The sequence below is a fragment of the Pongo pygmaeus genome, chromosome 5 (genome assembly GCF_028885625.2).
Source record: "Pongo pygmaeus isolate AG05252 chromosome 5, NHGRI_mPonPyg2-v2.0_pri, whole genome shotgun sequence".
Taxonomy (NCBI): Eukaryota; Metazoa; Chordata; class Mammalia; order Primates; family Hominidae; genus Pongo; species Pongo pygmaeus.
In genome coordinates this window covers 128651071-128674896 of record NC_072378.2, presented here as the reverse complement: position 1 = coordinate 128674896, position 23826 = coordinate 128651071, and the positions used below count along the sequence as shown (strand labels likewise).

At 36.9% G+C, this 23826-nt stretch overlaps 1 protein-coding gene across 3 annotated transcripts in view; it reads left to right on the top strand.

Moving 5' to 3' along the window:
• Window positions 1-23826, top strand: part of PTPRK (protein tyrosine phosphatase receptor type K) — a 560453-nt gene that overhangs the window by 101262 nt on the left and 435365 nt on the right. For all 3 annotated transcript variants that reach the window (XM_054491562.2, XM_054491561.2, XM_063666564.1), the window contains exon 2: window positions 23040-23162. In XM_054491562.2, coding sequence (XP_054347537.1) covers window positions 23040-23162 — 123 coding nt within the window. The remainder of the gene's footprint in view (window positions 1-23039; window positions 23163-23826) is intronic.

Below are 23826 nucleotides of genomic sequence, written 5' to 3'. Positions count from 1 at the left end.
TTTCATGATTTATTCTTAATGCTGTCATTTTCATAAGTTCTTCCTGACTGTAAATGGCAAATGTAAAATTCCTGCTGCTCTCTAAATGCTTACATCACTTTGCTTGTACTTTCTGTTGTATTAATAATTACCACGAGTTGCTTGGGTTGTCATTATTTGTTTCTATGCCTGGGCTTCTCCAGGGAGCTCTAAGCATTCTGAGGGCAATGGCAAAGTCTCATTCATCAAAGCATGTTCCATATACCTAAAGCAAGGTCTGGGATTTAGTGGGTAGTAATTAAACATTTATTGATTAAAAATCAACAGTTGATTCACAGATTAAAGAAGGAAAAATAGATATTTTAGTTTTCTGCTTACAAGAATTTCAGGCAAAATTGTGGAAATAATTCAGTTTAGCACCTTGTGTTTATTTTATTAATTAATTTCCCTATGCATAGAAAAAAGGATCATTCCAAGAATTTTAACCTCATTGAGACAATTTATATTTTTTCTTTCAATTTGATTCAGTTATTTGGGATGACTATTTTTCTCGACACACTATCGACAAAGACAATGTTCCCATTCCTTTTTGGGGGAGAACAGGTAGCTACATTTTAAGCAAAGTGCAAGGTAGGCTGAATACACTCAAAAAAAGTTTGGAAATGTAGTGGTATAAACTCACAACATAGTAGATCTTATACACATTCAGTTTTACGCAAGATTTTTCGTTTGCTAGGTGCTAATTGGGCTTTAGTACTAGACAGCTATTATGAAGGATTTCCTACCTAACTAAACCAACGCCATGATCTTCCCCAAGAAGACAGAGTTGATCTTGGGAAGTTTGGAAGCACAGCTTTTGGATCCTTTGTTACCTTCCTTTTTGGAGGGAAGACTTTAGAGGAATAGATACTCCTCTCGCTATTATTGCTTAACAGTTTTTTTGTTGGGAACATAAAGAGCATATGATCCTCTTCAACCCCAGAATCAGTCTTGCCCTGGCTCCACAACACTGGCAATGAGAGGTTCCCAGAACAGCAAGATTATTGGAAATTTAAGTTTTAAACAGGTTCTCAGATTGGTTTCCTATTGAATTTCCATTCTCCGTCTTTTCTTTTCTTTTCTTTTTTGAGGCGGAGTCTCGCACTGTTGCTCAGGCTGGAGTGCTGTGGCGCAATCTCTGAGCACTGCAATCTCAGCCTCCCGGGTTCACGCCATTCTCCTGCCTCAGCCTCCTGAGTAGCTGGGACTACAGGTGCCCACCACCACGCCCGGCTAATTTTTTGTATTTTTAGTAGAGACGGGGTTTCACCGTGTTAGCCAGGACGGTCTTGATCTCCTGACCTCGTGATCCGCCCGCCTTGACCTCCCAAAGTGCTGGGATTACAGGCTTGAGCCACCGCGCCCGGCCCCATTCTCTGTCTTTTCACTTTCTAATATTTAAAAGAGGCAGCTCAAGGCCACACTTACCCCTTTTAGTCTCCATTTTAATCTTTCCTTGGTCTGTAGTGCACAGATTTAGTAGACTCCAATATTTCAAATAATGGCCCCATGCCCCAAGTGTTTTCCTTACAGCTCTGTAGACATCATGTAGTAAAACAAAAACATTAAAAGCATTCAGAAACCAAACAAAACAGAATAGCTTTGGTGTTACCATTTATACTTCATTTGAATTACTGGATACTAGTTCTTTGTAGACATTTGGAGATTTCTCCATAAAGTCCTGATAAGAATTTTCAGAAAAGGAAGGCATAGCTCTTAGGTGACTAAGTATATTGGGGAGTAGTGTGGATTGGTGATATAATAAGAGTGCTTTACAGAGCTAGAGGAGATCATTACAGTGAAGTATTTCTGAGCAGGGATAGGCATCAAAAATAGGGATGAAAAAAAGAATGATACAGACAAGAAGGTGGTTGAGATAAAGTCAGAGACACCTTAAGCAACACTTAAAATTTGGCAGAGGTGTGATTTTTTCCTCAGTTTCCCCCTTGCTGCTTTTAGTAGTGTTCTGGTGCTGAGGAGGAGGCTCAGGATCTGGATACAGTGGACATATGCTTATGGTAGATGCTTTAGGACAGTGGTCCAAACCTTTCTGGCACCAGGAGCTGGTTTCATGGAAGACAATTTTTTCCCCGGATGAGGGTGAGGGATTGGGGGGCTGGTATGGGGAGGACACCATTCCACCTCAGGTCATCAGGCATTAGTTAGATTCTCATAAGGAGCTTGCAACCTAGATCCCTCACATGTGCACTTCATAATAGGGTTCACACTTCTATCAGAATCTAATGCCTCAGCTGATCTGACACACGAGCCAGAGCTCAGGCAGTAATGCTCATTCGGCCAGTGCTCACCTCCTGCTGTGCAGCCTGGTTCCTAACAAGCCACAGACATGTACCAGTCCATGACCTGGGGGTTAGGGACCCGTGCTTTAGGACATGCAGAACAAGTTTGTAATGAGGACTGGGACCTCTAGGTCAAGCCACATTTTTCCTAAAGGTAACATTTTCTCTGGAGTATTTGGAATTTTGAGGAGTGCGAGGGTGGGGGTGGTTTGAAGGAACTGTGATTATGTTAAAAATTAACAGCTAATGGATTTTAGATGGTTAGACCTTTGTAATAAATGGAATTCATAAAGCCTAGCATTGGTAAAAATACGTATCAATTTTTTTTTGATGAGATACAGTGTCTAATAGAATGTTAGCGTCCATCTTTGCATCTAAAAATTTAAAAACAAATAAATTCACTTGCACCTAGGCATTTTTACTTTCTCTTTCATCTCTCTGTATATGGGTGGGAAGTAATGTGATACATTGCCCAGAATGTCAAGAGTGTGAGAAGAACACACACAAAGTGGTTGCCAAGAATGTGTCTGAGAATTAGACACGAAAAGGACCACGTTCCTTTTTCTTCTTATACCATGTAAGTAAGATTCCCTGTGGAATTCTGCTTGTTCCTCAGGGAGGAAAAGCAAACCATGAGTTCCTGGCAATATTATTAGCTACGAGAAAATTAAGGAAGAGATACTGAGTGACAAAAATACCACGATGATCGAACAAATTTTCTTGTTATTAAGCAAATCAAAATGGAAGGCCCAGCTTTATTGCCTAATTATTACATGTTAGTGAAGTCAGAATGATTTATAATAGTGATAGACCCAGAAAGAAACTTTAATGATATGCCAACACATTAGTTTTCTTGTATTAAAGTGATCTGTACCTGTTGACATTATTAAATGACTCCCATGCTTTCCATTCTAACATGATTGCTTTTGAATTTGCATTATTAACCATTATATTTTTTCTATGTACAAATAGTGTATAAACTTCTCTTTGGAGGTGCTGATATTTAATGGTCTATTCTTGGGAAAGGTTGCAGGGAGAATATTATGATCCATAGGGCAATTTTGAAATTACAATTAGTGCTCTATTGTCTTCCTAGGCATGACTTTCACAGTGGCTTATCTTGTCCTGGTATTTTAACTTCTTGGCTCTCTTATTCCTCACACATACCGTGTATCTTTAATACTTGACCACTTGTTAAAACTAATGAGATTGTTTTGAAAATGTAAATGTTAGCTCAAGAAAAAAAAGGAATTACTTTCCAAGGCATGTCAGAAAGGGGAAAATATGGATTTGAGATAAAATGTCCTACTTTACAGTATATATATACACATAAAATTATATAGGTAATTATCTGAGATAACTATAATTATATAGCGATATTACCTATATAATTATAATTATATAATTGTTGTATCTATATAATTTTATTATATATAATTATTATATCCATAAAATTATGTGTATAGCACAACACCAACAGTAAATCTGGTTTTAAACCTGAGTTAGTTTAGCTCTTCACCAACTCTTACCCAGACTATTGCTATCACATCTTCAAATTTTGTTTTTGTCTCTGTGGATGGCCTTCTACAATCTATCCTGTATACTATTGTTAATGTGTTAAAACACAGATCTCACTGATGTACCTCATTACAAGGCAATACAGGATACTCAGCATGGAATAAAAGCCAGTTGTTATTGAGTGTTGTTTACCTCTCCAGTTCTTTTTTTTTTTGAGACGGAGTCTGGCTCTTTCGCCCAGGCTGGACTGCAGTGGCGCGATCTCCGCTCACTGCAAGCTCTGCCTCCCAGGTTCACGCCATTCTCCTGCCTCAGCCTCCCGAGTAGCTGGGACTACAGGCGCCAGCCACCACGCCCGGCTAATTTTTTTTTTTTTTTGTATTTTTAGTAGAGACAGGGTTTCACCGTGTTAGCCAGGATGGTCTCGATCTCCTGACCTCGTGATCCGCCCGCCTCCGCCTCCCAAGGTGCTGGGATTACAGGCGTGAGCCACCGTGCCCTGCCACCTCTCCAGTTCTTATCTTAGTATTCCACCTTCAACTTGATCCTGCCCATCAACAAAGTTAATGCTGCATTAATCGTTAATCATACTGCTTTTGTACTTTTTTTTGTGTGTGTGGTGGTCGTCATTCTTCTTGCAAAAATTAGTTAATATGTCAGATCTTCTGTGAAGTCTTTTTTGACCATCCACCCACGTATAAGTACTTATTAACCATGTATCCTATTGCTGCCTGTACACGTGGCATATATTCTCACACTGTAATTATTTACCTATCTTTCTGTAGTCCTGTTTAGGACAGGCACTTTTCATCTCTGCATTCCCCAAATTGAGTGTAGTACTGATACTTCACTACATGTTTATTGAATTAAATTCTTTACTGTTAACTAGATTTAGTGAGCTCTGATGTCACCTACAAATATATTATCAGCCCCAAACATTTAATCTCAACCATCAAAAATTTAGCACAACCATCATTTTTATCATATATATAGGAATGGAATTTTTTTTTAATTTTCAGTTATTTTGAATAGTAATTTATTTAAGCCTTCCTATGTGTCATGGACCCTGCTGGTTTCAAACAGATTACTGTGATTGAGTGAATAAACATCAAGAATCTTTTATAGAGGGATTTAATATTATTGTAATCGTAACTCTGGTTGGATTAGGGTTTGTTTATCATGCCATTATCTTCAACAAGGCTCATCTGCTGCCTCTTGGGTTCAGGTGCTGCTCAGTGGCTCCAGCCTGTTCTCTTTGAAGAGAGGAGAACTTAACAAATGGACATTATCCTCAAGAGTCATCTCTGCCAGAGGGCTTTGTGGAAGTGATTGTGAGAATAATGTTTTTTGTTTTTTTTTCTCACTGCATATCTCAAATGGCATGTTTTTCACCACTGAAAATAGGAAGACAGTTCTTTTGTGTTTATTAAAAATAATAGCTAACTTATTCATTAAAAGAAAAAGCATTCTTAATTGTGGCAATGGTTTTGTGGCCTTGGACATTAAGAACAAGTTAAATTTTTGTATGATTCCTCATCCAGATTTTTCTCAAGATTAAAAACTAAGATTCCTAGAGAAAAACATTTTTTTTCTTTCAATTTTCACATAGAATTCTTGCCATTGGAGAATTCTGAGATCGTTGGGAGGAGCTTTGTACAGTGATCTGTAGACAATAGTTCTTGACTGTCTGTGTTTTCTGCCAGGTTGTGTGTGATTTTGTAATGCTTCCCTAGTCTAGACTGTATGCTTCTGAAGAGTCTCTGCCATTTCTTCCTTCCGCGATGTCATCAAGACCCCTGTTGCTTTTATTTGAAAAGTATGCAAGCTTTGGAATCGGATGATACGTTTCATTTCACCAATTAATAACTGTCTGACCTTGGCCAAATCAATGAACTGTTCTTTAAAGCAGTTTTCTGAGGTGTAAAATGAGAACTTTTTCATTGATCTTGTTTGTAAATATTAAATGAAATTGAATGTTTATAGTAAATAAAATGTTAACATTTTATATCAAGTGAAAAAATGGAAATTAATATTCATAAATATTAAATAATATAAAACTTAAATGAAACACTTGTAAATATTAAGTGAAAGTACCACCTACAGTCTGAACACATAATATGTGACTTAATAAAACAGTTTAGGTTACTTTATGAAGCAAGCGTTTGGTTTCACATATTCTGTGTACCACACTTAGTAAAGCTTAGAAATGGCCTTGTTACATTAGATCAACTGGACAGAACGATAAAAGAAAAATCTCCTCCAGAAGATAAGGTTTTACAAATAAGTAGTGGCAAGGCAATCCAACTTCTCACCTATTTGATTCATTTTTTAAAAAATAAGGTGAATGATATACAATAGCTGCTCTCTTTAAATTTTTTTTTCACTCTGAGGTTATTTCATTTGTGCATACTACCAAAAAAATATTTAAAAAATCAAATCGGCTGACAGAGGCCACTTGAATAATTAAACATTTCAGGGTGGTATACAACGGGGAAAGAACTGCCGCACTAGGAAGAAGGGGTCCCGCGATGGAGACGCTCATCATTTACTATGAGTCTGAGAAACTCAGTTAACCTTAGAGAATCTGGGGTGTGAAAGGAGGCTATGATACCTTTCCTACCTGGAGATAGGGAGCTGATTCAGGTAAAATCTTGACATTCCTTCTGGTTCTGAAACTCTAATACTAGGAGTTGGAGAAAATGTGGACTTTTTCTGTGAGTATCTATTTATTTACTATTATAAGTATATTTAGGATGAATAGGATTGTGCCTTAGGGTTTGGGGAGTATCACAGGGAATTTGTTACTCTACTCAGTCCTTCTTAAGGGCTGAATGAATCTACTTTTATTTTTCTCCCAGTTGTGACCCATGAGCTATCAGAATCCCAGTACTATAGTTTCTCTTTTCTTTTAGTGATTTATTAACTACTGTTAGTCTTTTTTTAATAGGGTTATTAAGGTCAATTAAAGAGTAAGGAAAGAGAAAACTTAAGTAGACATTGGTTTGAGTAAGAAAAAGGCAACAGAAATAAAACCATGTTTTGAAAAGTTGGGTCAGTATAGGAAGGTAATCCTTACAAAGTGATCGTTCTAGGTAGCATCACATATATACACCCGTGGACTTCTTACTAAACTGACCTAGATTGTGGTGACCTGTGCTTAAATGATTCTTAAAGTCATTCCCAATTCCGATTTCCAGTGGTTATGTTACATTCAATAGGGTGTAGCCTTTGGAAAGATCTAATTTCTCAAATGTGCCATGCCATTCCATCTGAATAGTCCAGTGATTTCAAAGACACCGCGGAGGAATACCATTGATATCACAGAAGTCCTGCCCTTTCTTAAGATAAAGAGTATGAAAAATATCCAAGCAGATGCAGAGAGGCCATCTGTCTTGAGACTCTAGAGGACATTCCTATACTGGGAGGAGAATTGTACTAAGTGGGCTTGGGAATCTTTCGCAACTCCTCACATTTGATTTTTTTTTTTCATTTTAAATAAATGATCACTTAGAATAAGTAGAGCTCTGCATTTTCCTTGAAAACTAGGATGGAATTCATGAAAGGGACCAGCGAATGTTCTCTTATGCCCTGGTCTGTGCAGTGCTCTATGCAGACAGACACTTGACAGATACCCTTCATATTTCCTTTCTCTTCGTTTGTGGGATTGCTTTGAACTCTGTAGGAGACAGTTGAGAATATAGTTGCCTTGTCCTGCTTTAGGGATATGTAGGCGGGCTTAAATACAGATATCATTCTCAAATAGCTGGTTCTAGTAAACTAAATGCCCTTCCTGAGGAAATATATGGGTTACAGATACTGAAATAAACTAGGTTAAAAATATTACACAAAAGAGATGCTAACTGAAAGAGGCACACATCCTTGTTCTCCCAACAGTTTCTCACTTGTAAATGGCATCTCTAAAGGGTTGTCCAAATTCCTAGTGTGGGCATGTAGGGTAGACAGCTGAGTCACAGGTGCTGAAATGAGACCATGCCTCCCTCCCGCTCGTGAAGGGAAGAAATAGGGAGAACGGAGTGAAAGAGAATTAGTGCCAACAGCTTACTTAAAATTCACTGGCTTGAGAAGTCTATGAGATTCCTGGGCCAACAGGAAGCCATTACTCTACCATGTGGAGTGTCTGAAGCATGAAATCTGCCTTTCCTTAGGGAACTCTTATCACTGGCCATAATTTGTACAAAAATGTATCTTCTTTCTCCAGAGATCTTTCCTGTATTGCAGGAATGATAGTGTTCTCTGGCCTATCATATGAGGTTGCTGGCCTACCATTCTAGTTTGCATTTTTGACTTGGTGATACCCGGCCGGCTTGTTGGCTTTCTCCTGAAGTTTGATGTTTCTCTTCCCCTCGCAGTACGTATTTGAAAAGAAGTTTGAAACTGCCAGCTTTGCTTGGATTTGAACTATGGCTTGGTGCCTTACTAGCAATGAGACCTTGGACAAATTACTCAAGCTCTCTCTACCTGAGTTTCCTCATCAATAAAATGCTAATGATAATAATGCCCAACTTTTTAGGTTGTTGTGGGGATTAAATAAATTGTTTCATATTAATGTACCCCCCACCAAGGTGTGGAGATTAAATGAATTGTTCAGATTGCTTAGAACATTGCCTGGCTTGTCGCCACTCTGCCATCAATGGCTGCTGAATATCCTGTATTGGAAGTAGCATTGAAGATGATTGGAAAGAGATATTAATTTACCAACAAATTAACACTCCATCTCATAGGAAGAGCATAATAAATTAAGATCTGCTCCGTATCACCATTACTAATATTGTTTTAGAAATTTTTATGGATTTAAATAATTTTACACACATACAGAGTAAAACAAACAGTATTATTTAGACATTATGAATTTATACTTAGAAGGCCCAGTAGCATCAATTGTAAAATTACTAGATTTAGATCATTAGCAAAATGATTCGAGACTGCAAATTTTCAAAAAGAGGTGACTTTTCCAAATATCATCAATAAATTATAAGAAAGTATAATGTGGGAAAGGCTAGAAATAAATATAAACCAAAATATTAGCACTTACTACTTCTGGTTTTTGGGAATATATGTGATCTTTTAAATAAATTTAAAAAGCCCTGTTGTTTACTTAGTACTTACTGTGTGCTGTGAACTGTGTTAAATAATTTTCGTATTTTAAAAATAACTATTGGCTTTACACTTCATTTGTGTTCTGACCAAATATTTTCATTAATCCCCTTTGAGATCCATAAAGCCTTTCTGAGTTTTGTGAATGTAATGCAGCTAAAGATTATAATTGTAAAACTGCATTCCAAATGGCACGTATTGTAATTTACTGCTACTTATATCTGCTCGAAGCTGTCAATATGTAGAGAATAGATTTGATCATAGAACTGAAGTAAAACTGCTCTCAATTTAGGAGTGAAAAATTTTAAGGCCCCACCTACTTTCTCTGTGGGAAAAGATGTTTCAATTTTCTGTGTGTGTGTATATTTTCTGTATTTAATGTAGATAGTAATGTTGACTAGTTTACATCTAACTTTTCTTCCAGGTAACATTGAGATTTAGAAAAAGTACAATATGGCTGGCACCCTGAGTTTTTGGAGAGCTTAACTTTGTGTCCGAAATGCTTAAGAAGAGGAGTGTGTTCATTTGCTGTGGTTGTGATTATGATTATAAACTTAAGGCTGGTAGGCCGGGTGTGGTGATTCATGCCTGTAATCCCAGTACTTTGAGAGGCTGAGGTGAGTGGATCGCATGAGCTCAGAAGTTCGAGACTAGCCTGGGCAGCATGGCAGTGCCCTGTCTCTACAAAAAAATACAAAAATTAGCCAGGCGTCGTGGCATGCACCTATAGTCCCAGGTACTCAGGAGTCTGAGGTGGGAGGATCACTTGAGCTCCAGAGGTTGAGGCTGCAGTGAACCAAGATCGTGCCACTGCACTTCAGTCTGGGCGACAGAACAAAGACCCCATCTCAAAAAGAAAATAAACAAACAAACTTAAGGCTGGTAAGGAAGTTTTGCCACTGAAGGCCCAGCCTCAGCCAAGTTAGTGATTGGGCAGAAAGTCAGCTCTCACCCTCACTTACCCTGCAGTTCCTCTCCCCTGTGACTTCTACACCAGTATTTTATAGTACTATAAAGTTTTCTTTGACTCAAACAGTTCTCACTTCACCCTTGGAGATGCAATTAATGCCATTGAGTCAGATTCAGTAGACTTTCACTCATTGTGCTGTTAGGGTCTTTAAAGAAATCACAGATACTCCAATTTAGGACTGCCTGTTGTGGAGGTTACCACAGCCCGATGCAAGACCACATGACAAATCATTCATAGTGACTTTTAGTGTTTTGGTAGAAATAATATTTCTTGAAAACATGACTATGTTATTGCCATTATCTGCCCAGCAAAAAGTAGTTTTTGTCTCTTTTACAATATGCTCAGAATATATGAAAAACAAATCTTCATATGAAACATAGTCAATCCTTTTTATAGATTGTTAAAGGGGACTGAGGGTGAACTGCAGAATCCTATAAATTGGATGATTCTTTTTTTGCGGGTATATTTGCTTGTTGACCTGATCGCAGCACATATTTCCTTCTGGATACAGCAGTCCTTCCTAGTTGGAGGTTAAAAGCTGTTGAAAAATAATCTGAATGCATTTCATGAAAGAATCTTAGACAAATACAATTACTTGGAATATCAGCTAATTGCTTGCTCTATACCATGATTTTCATGTCTTACTTCCTCCAGCCTGACTTCCTCCATGTACCTTCTTGGTCTGAGTAAAATCTATGGTAATAACCAAATCGTAGACTAAAATTAATCATAATGGTGAGGGCTAAAAGGAGGGGTTAGGAAAGTACTTGACCCTGGATGGTGTTTTCTTATTTGTCTTAGTGCATTTAACATGTGTATTAGTCCATTTTCACGCTGCTGATAAAGACATACCTGAGACTGGGCAATTTACAAAAGAAAGAGTTTTAATGGACTTACAGTTCCACATGGCTGAGGAGGCCTCATAATCATGGCATAAGGCAAGGAGGAGCAAGTCACATCTTACGTGGAATGGCAGCGGGCAAAAAGAGCTTGTGCAGGAAAACGCCTCCTTTTAATAATGACCAGATCGCGTGAGACTTACTCACTATCACTACAACAGCATGGGAAAATCCTGCCTCCATAATTCAATTACCTCTCATCGGCTCCCTCCCACAGCACCTGGGAATTCAAGATGAGATTTGGTTGGGGACACAGCCAAACCATATCAACGTGTAACTTTACAAGTTGATTGTATTGTAAACCACTAATTGAAAATGCCATTTCTAGGAACGGATTTTATTTTACTAATGCCAGGCTATGAGTAAAAATGTTGAATTAAATAATGTTACGAGTAATAGTAGCTAGGTAGTCACAGTCATAGTTCAAGCATTTCATAATGAAAATATATATATTTACATCTTCTGGCAAAGTTATAAACCCATCCCTTCCAGATAAAGCATCATCAGAAATACTTATGATGTGTCTACCTCTATTATACCTAATCTATTTTGCATTCTGATTTTATCTTCAGAAAAGGCCTGCAGTTACTGAAATTATAAGTGAAAAGGAGGTAAGTTATGTAATTAGATGTCAGGAGAATAATAGGAGGTTATAGCCATTTTTTAGATAAGTTTATTGTTGGCTGACTTAAAATGCTATTGGTGTAATCAATCTTTTCTTGGATAGCTTATCCTAAAATGTTGCTTCCCATAAGTAGTTTCCCTGTGTTTATTTTCTTAATCCACTAAATTGCTAGCTGAAACAGTTCGTGGCTAGGAAGGGATACTTTTATGTCACAGATCTCCTATGACACTTTCTTCTTTCCATTTTTGTAATTGATTCAACATCTCTTTACCTCTGTAACTATTTGGATCTTTTTGTTCTGTCAGCATTTGGCCAAATAATTGCTAGATCCTATGTTGTTTCTTAAAATATTCTTTGTCTTAATCAATTGTTAATGTTGAATATTTAGATTCTCCACATGAATTGACTATCATGATATCTTACTATTATTCATTAGTCCAAAGTTTGAGGGTATATTTGCAAGCCATTTTGCTCTCAGTGCCCTTCAAGTCTGTTCTTTCAATTTTTCCCTGTAGCCATTGGGTTCATCTAAAAAGACCCATAGACATTTTGCTTTTGCTTCTCGCAGTATTGGTAGCCTTAGCTTGTATTTGTAGGACTCAGGACAAAACATATGCCAACATTTATGTAGGGTAGAAGTGAAAATGCTGGATTATAGGGCAAGTATATTAACAACTTTGGTAAATGAAACCAAGTTGCCCTCAAACAAAGTTCCAGTTGTCCTGTTGTTATCTCCTCTATGATCAATACTACATATTATCAATCCTTTGCTTTTTTGTAAATGATATAGACAAACTCTTCATTTTTGTTGCAATTTGCCCTTACTCGAATAGTGAAGTTGAGAGATTTTTCCTATGTTTATTGGAACATTAATTAGGGGTAGTTTTTTTGTTTGTTTGTTTGAGAGAGTCTTGCTCTGTCACTCAGGCTGGAGTGCAATGGCACGATCTCGGCTCACTGTAACCTCCGCCTCTTGGGTTCAAGCTATTCTCCTGCCTCAGCCTCCTGAGTAGCTGGGATTACAGGCACCCACTACCACGCCCAGCTAATTCTTGTATTTTTAGTAGAGAGTTGGTTTCACCATGTTGGCCAGACTGGTCTCGAACTCCTGACCTCAAGTGATCCATCTGCCTTGGTCTCTCAAAGTGCTGGGATTACAGGCATGAGCCACTGTGCCCAGCTGGGGCAGTTTTATTTTTAATAATTACTTGCCAGGATGTCCTTGTCAGAAATACATAGTAATAATTTATTTTATCTATTTTTAGTGACTTGAATATTTCAAAATATAAGGTATGGCTTGAGATGAGAAGTGAGTCATGAAAGCTATAATACTACAGAGAAGATACCAGACTTCAAATGCTATCTTCATACTGCTAGTGCTTTAATCTATTATGCAAATCTTATTTGCCAGCTTTCTTCCCCCATACTTGAAATTTAAAAACTTCTTGGTTTTTATATTTTATTCTGAAGAACTGTGTTCACCTTTTTAATAAACCTTGCAATTTGATAGATTTAAACTTGGTCATTATGTTTTAGAGCAAGGGCTGGAGGGAAAATTGAAAGAATGTTGAATAAATGAATTGTATAATGCTTTAGTGAATCACTTTTTTTTTTCTTCTTCTTCTTCTTCTTTTTTTTTTTTTTTTGACAGGGTCTTGCTCTGTCAATCAGGCTGGAGTACAGTTGCACAATAGCTCACTGCAGTCTCAAATTCCTGAGCTCAAGAGATCTTCCCGCCCCAGCCTCCCAAGTAGCTGGGACTACAGGTGTATGCCACTCCTCCTGGCTAATTTTTAAAAATTCTTGTAGACATGGGGATCTCGCTTTGTTGCCCAGGCTGGTCTTGAACTCTTAGGCTCAAGCAATCTAACCCCTCTGTCTTCCCAAAGTGCTGGGATTACTGGTATGAGCCACTGTGCCTGGCCCCAATCATCTAACTCTGATGAGATCAGGATATTTCAAGTTTGGAGATCTTTTCATAGGTACTGTTCTTAGGAACCACGAACTTCTGATATACTGGAGTTTGAAGCAAATGAAGGTTAACTTCTTATCTCCATTAAATTATTGCCTGTGGGTTGGACAAGCTCGATCTAGATGTTTTCCTAACTAAAATACTAACTAACGATGACTTAAATGTACATAGCACTTAGCCTGTAATATCATAGGATATTGTGGAGAAATTTTCAAATTAATTGACACACGTTTCTAAGTAGTAGTTGGAAGTAGAAATTGGAGGGTGAGTCCAAATAGTTTCTTTGTTGGTATAGAAATGAAAACACACACAAACCTGAATCTTGGTGAGATCCAATGTAAAATTTTATTCACTATTCCCCCCTTTAACACTGTCTTTGTTAGGTTAGAATGGCCATTGACTTACATGTCACTTAAATGTCTGTGCAAAGCAGTGCTTTTTGCTGCTTGGGAAATCTTTATGTGGTGATTTCACTAAATGGTAACCATATGCACTCAACTGAGGGAGGAAATTTGAGGAGCAAGTTACTGTGATTCAGGTTTCAACATTGATTTGGTCAGAAGTTGACACTTTTAAAGATTATCTTAAAAGTTTCACTAAAACTTCCCTTAAAGCCCAGAGTGCTGTCTTTATGAGAAAGGGAGCAAATGTCCCCGACATCCAGGGTTCTGATGTCAGTCTACATTAACAAAACGATTTGCTTGTGTTTGTGTCAGTGGCTTGTTTGCTCTGGACCAGACAGAAGGCTAAACTGTCATTAAATTATGCTTAGAATGAGAAGAACTGGTTAATGTATCCAATAGCAATAGTTAATACACTGGTTGTAATGAGGGTGATATCCAATTATCTATTCTAACTGAAGAAAATAACAGAAAAAAACCATCGTTCTTTAGTCTTAAGAATTGTGTTTTAAGAAGTTTGAAAAACCCAAACATTGGTCCATATACCTTCTATGTTAACCTAGTCTAGAAACATTTTGATATGCAAGGGGTTTAATATTAATGAAAAATATAGGAAGATAAAGTTTTATATATATATATAATAATTATTATTATTTTTGAGATGGGGTCTCACTCTGCCACCCAGGCTGGAGTGCAGTGGTGTGATCATGGCCTACTGCAGCCTTGACCTCCCAGGCTCAAGTAATCAGCCTCTCGGGTAGCTGAGACTATAGTCACGCTCCACCATGCTTGGCTAATTTTTTTTGATTTATTTTTTGTAGAGGTGGGGTCTCCCTATGTTGCCCAGGGTAGTCTCCATCTCTGGGCTCAAGTGAGCCTCCTTTAAAAAGTGTTATTTTTTTTTGTTTTTTGATTTCAAGATGCATTTTAATTATTTACATAAATTAATTGGTTATCTATTTTCTTGAAGTGTATTTCAAAGTCCTACAAAACTTAATTGTTGACCTCCTTAAAATGTAGTTGAGTATATTTAAATTTCCTTTGCCAATCTGAAGTAAAACTGTAAATTCAAACCCTCAAAGCAGGTCTTTGCCATTCCTCTAGGAGACTGGGTCACGGAATTCTGTTTTACATCCCTTCATAAAAAAAAAAGAAAAATGATCTATCTCCCATCATGCTTGAGCTAACTCAGGAGCAACTGCTGAAATAAGCCAGTGTGTGTCTCATATGGGTGAAGTGGAACCCACCAGTAATCAATAATCTCTCCAGGAGAAACAAAACAAAACAAAGATATGTTTAAATGTGAGCTTGGGTGGTTTCCAATTTTTCCAAAATGTAAATATGGCTTCAGTTGGGAATTTTATTTTTCACTACATTTACTCTCTATTACTTTGTTCGATGAGTTTCTCTAGATTGTGTATCTAACACTAAGCGAAAAAGACGTTTTACTGGAATAGTTAAAAGTATAAAAAATAGGAAAAGAAACTTGGGTAAATATACTCACTAATGATCTTTGGGAAAACACCTGGTTTATTATCCTACAGTTTGTTCAGGGCTACTGCAAAAATAGTCCGAACAAAATTGCTTTTAATGTTTTCAAAGATAGAAAATTCACTGGTTTATACATGCTTTAGGGGCAGGTGAGGTGAAAAGTGAAGGTTGCCAAGCAAGAGTGATAGGATAGTGTTAAAGATCATATAAATTTTCAGCCTTAAGTCACCCTATTTAAATAAAATTATTTGTAGAAATTTTAGTTAATTAGCTAGACTTTTGTAGCTTTTTCTAATAAAGACCCTTTCCTGTCAGTGATATCAGGGATGCCTGAGAGACGTTGACATATTATATGGTTCAAAGTTTACCACATGTTTATTCCCATAGGATGCAGCATCACCATGCTACCAAATGGGTGGAATGGGGAATACCTTCTCTTGAGGTGGTGCCCATTGGAGGCAGCTGTACTGGATAATTCTGAAAATGGCTAATCCTGCCTCACTTTTAGGAGACAATTAATGTAGTGTTTAAGAGTAAAGAACCCATAGTGCCTAGGTTCAGCCCCTGGCTCTGGTACTTTCTTGCTCTGGGACTCTTGGCAAGTTTTATTTTTTCTTCTTTGGGGTACTTTTCACTAACATGTTCCTTTTACATTTTCAAAACCTCTTTTCATCTGTGAAATCATTTCTATGGGTATTTGGCATGTAATTAATTACCCATTAGCTCCATAATGAGGTTGGATGAAATCACATACTTATTGGCAGAGCTGCCCAGGTCTCAGAGGCTTATTTTTTAATTCCAACTTGTACCTGAGACCTAAAAATTAGGTAAGATTTGGATTGATCACACTTCAGGATCCCCTGCTACAATGGACATGCGGTTACCTGTATTTAAAACAAAGGACTGCTGACCTTTTTCCTTTTAATAGCTACTTCCTTGATTTACCTAACTATTCTTCATTTTATTTCATTTATGGAAAGAGCACTGAACTAGTGAAGCATAGTAGGAGATAACTTGGACGCATGTATGCATGTCTATACTAGGGCCTGAGGTATTTCCCATTGTGGTCTTACAAGCTTGAAGCATTTGGACTGGAGGCCCTTGAAAGTGTCTCTAGTTCTTACCTTTTCTAGTCTCACTTTATTACTCATACTGCTTGCCAGCCAGACAACTGATTTGGTTTCAGATGTAGCACTATCATCCTGCATTTCTTGTTCAGTTGCTTGGCTGTGGCTCACCACTATTCCTCTTAATATGTGAGAAAGAAAATATGGAGGTGATGCAGAAGTTAAAGGTTCTTGGTTGTAAGCTTTTAACCAGACTATGTTCTGCCTATGGTTTAAGATCAGAGTGATCTAAACCAGGGGTTGGTGAACTTTGGGCCAAATTCAGACTGTGGCCTGTTTTGTGAATAGAATTTTATTCAAGTACAGCCATAGCTATGCCCATTTGTTAGGTATTCTTTGTGGCTTCTTGATACTATGGCAAGAGTTTTGTAGTTATGACAAAAACGGCATGACCCACAAAACTGGAAACATTTACTAACTTGCTTTTTGTACATGAAGTTTGCTGACTCCTACGCTAAAGGAAGGTATTTCCTGACTGTTTGAAAGTATATATGATGAGTGTTCAGGTAAGACTGGTTTTGGCAATATGGTAATATTGCCTTTATATAAACTATCTTTAGTCTTTCTATGTATATTAGATGGAAACCATATTTCTCTTTTTGTTAAGGGCTTAGCTGTTAAATATGTGCATCTGTATAGCATGTACAGAATAAACTGGGAAGAATAAAACATGAAAAAGTAAGGATGCTTTTTTAAACAAAAAAAAACTGTGTTGGGTGTTAGGAGCTTGACATGCATTATGACTAATCCTAACACCACTGTGCTATAACTGCTATTATTTTGATCATACTGGGGAGAACATTGAAGCTAAAAGAGGTAAAATATGAAAGCTATGTATGTATTTAGCCATTACTCCAGGCTGTGTATAGATATATTGTCTCTCTTCTATTACCTGCATGGATGATGTATGGCCCACACTTAAAATTCTTAAGCCTTATTCATAGATGTATAAGGGATTTTAATGTTGTTTTCTCTGTAAAGATGAAGGGGGTGGAACTGAACTTGTTATTCCATTCTGGTTAATTCAGTCTTATTGAAGGTTGTTTATTTAGTTGGAGTGGAGCATCTGCTTCGAATAATATACAATTTGAATAGAAGTCTTACTAGCTAAATAATCTTGGATTATATGAACATATATTCTTGGCTAGAGATGGAACTCTAGGGATGAACAATTAGATAAGTAACAATTGTGTTTGAAGTGAGTTCTTCTGTCATCATTAAGAGTTATTTCTACCTATCAATAAATAATGGGTTTGGATTTCCTGAAATGTGTCTCTAGTTCTTTTTCCTTAATGAAGGAGTTAGACCTAAATAATATTTTCACACCCTAATTAACTACAAGCAGGGCAAAGGATACTTTCAGGATCTCAAGTGACTATTATTTAAAGAACACCTATTCATAAATTTTCTGTTTTCTTCTAGTAGATCCTCTTTGGCAATGAACCAGAGCAATATATTATGACCAGTGACTCATAAATACGCCGTTAAAACCATTTGTTATTTATATCTATTTGGAATTTTTCCTATTTTAGTTTCAGTACTTAAATTGGAAAACAAAAGTGTTGCTTATCATTAGAGCAGGTATAAAGTACCTAAATATTTATCACGATATGCCAGTTTTTATTTTGTACCTTCAGTATTCCCAGAAGTGTAGCGTTAAAAGGAAAAAAAAAATGATTCCGATATCCCAGTATATTTCAGAGGAAATAGGAACTTTATTTAAAAGCATTAATTTCTGGCTGGGCGCAGTGGCTCACACCTGTAATCCAACACACTGGGAGGCCAAGACAGGTGGGATCACGAGGTCAAGAGATTGAGACCATCCTGGCCCCACATGGTGAAACCCCGTCTCTACTAAAAATACAAAAATTAGATGGGCATGGTGGCACAAGTCCCAGCTACTTGGGGGAGGCTGAAGCAGGAGGATTGCTTAAACCTGGAAGGCAGAGGTTGCCATGAGCCGAGATCGCGCCACTGCGCTCCAGCCTGGGCGACAGAGTGAGACTCCATCTCAAGAGAAAAACAAAAACAAACAAACAAATAAAACCATTAATTTCTATACTTCTGTAAGGTGTTTTTCTGGGAATAAACTGTATTACTCAGATTATCAATAGAACTGCATTTAAGATATTTAGTAATTTTCATTCTTTTTAAAATTTTTGTGAAATATATTGGCTTTTTTGTAATGAATTTTGGAGATCATATCAACAAATTTATATGATGGTTTCTGATTAGCCTAGGTAGATGACAAAGTTAGTTTAACTCAGTATTGCATGTGTACTAATGTGACACGTATTAATCTTTCTCTGTGTCCTAAATGGAAGAAAGATCATTCCAAGTTCATAATCACTTACATGAGCAAAGTTATATATCACAGCTTAATTCACAATTGGAGAAGGTTAATTTGTCCATTTTTGAGGATCATCAAACAGCTTTACTAAGGATATTGTATTTTCCAACATATTTTGTCTTGGGCTTTCTTTTTACTTGAAAAAACTATATATATTCCAAAAATTTAAGAAAATGCTTCATATCTTCAGCTAAATAAAGCTTGTTCTTTACAAACAGTAAAGAACCATGAAAGATAACTCTATTTTGTTTCTTGCTACTGTACTCAGTCAGAAAATTAAGAATCTAGAGGTGCCATGGAGGGGAGAATGTGGAATATCCAAGTACAATAATCTTTTAAAAGAATGTCCTTCACAGCTGTCCAGTGATCTACTGACTTTTCATTTTTCTTCAGTTCAACTTTGTTTAAATTAACCTGACCCCAGGTTTTATTGAAAAGTTTGACTTCAGAAAGGACTTAAATTTAGTATTCATTTTTTTTCTGATTCTACAGAAAATGTCTCTGGTTCCATGTTCTCTCATAGAGCTTTTACCCTCTGTTTAAATAAGCACTCAAGAATCTAAATGCTACATGTTTAGGCAATGTAGTTTTCGGGTCAGGGTTACTTACTTTTCTTTCCTTTTTACGTTTAATCTTTTTGGTGTCTAATACTACTTAGTACCACATTTTTCACCGAGCAGTTTAGGAATAAAAAGATATTCTGGCAAGTTCATATCAGGTTGATTTTTATTTTCAGATGAACAGGTTGCCAACCCCTTAAGTGGCTTGCTATCATAGAAACAGACCATTTGGGTGACAGATCTGTCCCTTAGTTGATTGATTGGCGTAGAGGAATTAGCAATCTGTGAAATGCTCTTCAGAAGTAATTTTCCTCCAAAGGTCAAGGAACTGTGGTCACCATTTCTCTGGCATGATTTGCAGCTACTCATTGTAGCCTTATTACTAGTAGCAAATGCAACAGCTGAAATGGAATGTTTCCTTGCTCATTTTTCTTTCCCTCTGCCTAACTAAATTTCTTGAACACCAGTTTGATATTACCTCTTTCTGTTCTGCCATCTGCCGTCCAGCTCAGTGAAACTTTAAATTCATAAGGTATGTTTTAATTTATGAATTAGGACCTTGCTATGACATTTCTCTTTTTAAATAGATTTATGTAATACTATACATAAAGATGTCTTGAACTCAAGAACATGTATCGAGGACTGCGTGTAATAGAGGACTTGGTGTTTAGGCCTTTCTAGTGAGTCCTAAATGGTCAATAGGAACTGTATATGATGGAATTAGTTCAGGATATATTATGCGCTCTCTGTTACAAGGTTGAAACAAATTATTTTCCTCTGTTTCCCTCTATTCCTCTTTTAACTTAACATGGGTTATTACCATTTTTTTTTAATGTGGCTTGATTTGCCTCATACTCTTGGATAAAATCTTTTAAAGATGTTAATACAGCTGTAGAACAAACTCTAAACTCCTTTTTCTGACATCTAAAACTTTTCGTATTTACTTTCATTTCTTCCTAGTTTCCTACGTATTCTGGATGCTCATTATACAGAATTATTTGAAATTTCACAACATATGATGTTCCTTTAGACTTACATGCCTTTGCTCTTGCTTTTCCTCACTTTTATTCCCATTCCCTTTCTGGCTTTGCTCTGTTTGGTATATCCTTCCTTATATTCACTACGAGTAACTCATTGAAACCTTCCCTAACCAACCCTGGTGTAGGTAGCCAATTCTTTTATGTTCTTTGGAATTTTCATCATATTATTATCCCGCATAACACATTGTATTTATTTTAATATATATGTCTCCCATAGTTTGTCTCATTTATCAGTCCAGTTATTTTTGCATTTCCTAGCATCTACTCCAGTATACGGTATTTGCCCTTAACCTTGAAATACAAAATTCTTTATAAAAAAATTTTAAAAGATTTATTAGTATGCTATATTTTATACCTCTTGGATTAGACCTTGTTGTAAATTAGAAATTAAAAATTATTTAAAAAGTTTTCTTATTACTCAAGTCAAATAGACCAGCAATGATTTTCAAGACTCCTTTGACAAATTTCAGATAGGGAAGGGATGCGCAACAAATAGCAAGGGTTGACCCACTTATTTTGTACGGCTACTCCTAGTTGTTATTGCTAATCAGAATCCTGTAGTCTAAAATTAACAGTGGCTATGAAGGAGAGCAATTAAGGCCATTTGTCTCTCAAATGAGTCAATATGAGTCCCACTGGTAGTTTAAATTTATATACAGAGGGCACTCACACTATTATAAAGGGTAATGGGGGCCCTGAAGTCCTGTGTTACAAAGCAGTAAATTATTTTAGAGTTTGATAGCAAATTATATTTTGAGAAAAACATTCCTCTTGCTATGTGAAGATACATTTCCTAGCAACCTATTTTCATTGATTAATTTTAAATTAAAAAGTACATCTTTTTTAATGAGAGCATTTATAAAAGGTCTATTTTAAGCATATTTAAAAGACAATATTAAGGTTTCGAGTTCTCAAGTTTGGTTGTTTTATAGGATTGCTGTAGTCATAAGAGTGATTCAAGAATACACTCAACATATTCTCCTTTTGGAAAAGATTTCAGAGCTTGTAGTGCCACCATGACATCTCTGATGTCTCCTGCTTTGCCTGTGACACTGACCCCTCCCTGTCACTGGTGAGCAGTGTAACTTTCACTTATACTCAGATTGCCAAACTTTTGATGAGGAAAATAAATTCCTTTTTGTACAGAGAAGAATTTACAGCACTGGAGTTTACTACTCCTTAGTCTGTTGCTTGGTTGGAGAATTCACTGAGTTTCTTCACAGAGATCCCTATGGAAACTGAACAAATAAGCTATTTGAAAGGAGACAGGTTATTGGTTTCTCTCATTAAACCCACTGCTGGATTTTCATTAGTTCTAACGCATTTTCTTTCAAGATGAGACATATAGGCCAGTTCTTATTTTCATGATTTGAATAGACTAAATATGTTGAGTCGTGTGTGCCTGTACACATCGGCTAAGAAGCAAAAATAATCCGTCTACTTTTGCAATACAGTTACCCCCGAAAATTAAGCCAGAAAAACCATGACTGATGCAAAGGGGAAATGCTACCCCCATTTAAAAAGAGCAAGTTATTAAATAAAGTACGAGCGGTGAAAGTGATTATAGGCTAATCTGATTGGTTTTATGCTTGAGTCACCCCCAACCTTTTAAATCATAATTGTGTATGAAAGTAATCTAAATAAAGCATGAAAGATATCACAGACCTCAAACACTTTAGACCCTAAAAAGCTTTATGTTTCATTGTCTATTATGAGATTTCAAAGAGTTCTTTTAAAGCAAAGATGTTGGTAAAACTTAAATTATTTCACCTTCTTGAACTTGCATTGTAGAGAAGACAACTTTCACTTTTATTCTTCCTCTGCTTCTCACCACTAAAGTTACTAAAAACGATTTAGACTCTAGGTGGTTTGTGAGGCAGGAGAATAGGGTCCGGAGGCAGGGAACCTAAGGCTGATTCACCTGACATCCTAGAACTAAATAGAAAGGAAAACCCCAACTTTCCAGGCCTTAGTAACAAAAGGACCACAGACTACTCCCTTTGCAAACTTCCTCGTTTTCTGAGTGGTGATGGAAAATTGAAAGTACCTCTGATTGGTTGCAGAAAGTACTGTGAAGTGTTGATTGTGGGCCACCACTTCATTTACATGAGGTGAGCACCAAGTGGCCAATCAGAAACCTCTAGGGAGGTATTTGGACCCCAGAAGATTCCGTATTGGGCCCTTGAGCCGCTGCTCGCGCACTCGCACGGTGTGGAGTGTACTTTCATTTTTAGTAAATCTCTGCTTTCGTTACTTCATTCTTTCCTCGCTTTGGTGTGGGTTTTGTCCAGTTCTTTGTTCAAGACGCCAAGAACCTGGAAAACTTGCAGTCAAGATCCTCTACCAGTAACACTTTGTATATTTCAAGAAAGCCTGACTTACGCATGTATCGTCTATTATTTTTAATAATTCGAAATCTGTGCCTCAGTCTTCCTTCTGGGGCTCACATGGGCTTCTTTTTCAAACAGAAAGTACTGATAGAAATTTATTGTTCTGTGAAAATTTAAAGAGAATAGTGATAAACAGGAGTACCATTTATTATTAAGATTGTGAGTAACATTTATATATATCAATGTAACATTTCCTTCTCCAGAACTTTCGTTATGTTTGGAAAATCTGTTTAGAATGTAACAGTAGTCTTCTTTTCTCCTAGGTGGCTGTACTTTTGATGATGGTCCAGGGGCCTGTGATTACCACCAGGATCTGTATGATGACTTTGAATGGGTGCATGTTAGTGCTCAAGAGCCTCACTATCTACCACCCGAGATGCCCCAAGGTGAGAGTCACTCTGTTTAGTCAGTGTTGGGGGAATAGTTTTGCAGTGTCTATGATTTTCTTATTTAAGGTGTAACAACAATAATTTAATGGTTATAATAAGCTAAATTATTGTGCTACTGGATCACGTCTAAGAGCCTTATTCTTTGCCTTTCCCTTAATAACTTTCTGTAATTCTGTATTCCTTGTTATTTGTCTTTGAAAAAAAAAGATAAGTATTAGTGTTTTTTTTACTTAATAAAAACCCAAGTGACAAACCAAAAATCAAAAAATAAAAAAAAAAAAACAGAATAAACAAAAAAAAATCCTTTCCAAAAAAATCTTAAATGTGGGATCAGTTCTTTTCGTAGTTATTCAATTAAATTATATAGGTTGGATCCAATCAGACTGAAGGGAAAGAATTTTATTACATTGTAAGGAGAGAGGTTGTGTCTTTCTCCCAGTGGTCGTGAGTATGCCAGTGACTCTGAGGGGAGACAGTGTGGAGACAAAAGTGTCAAATGGAGATCTTTTATGTGGGAATTATAGAGAAATAGGGCCAAATCTGTTCTTTTGTTGTTGTTGTTTTTGTTTGATATGGAGTCTCACTCTGTCGCCCAGGCTGGAGTGCCGTGGCCTGATCTCTGCTCACTGCGATCTCTGCCTCCCGGGTTCAAGTGATTCCC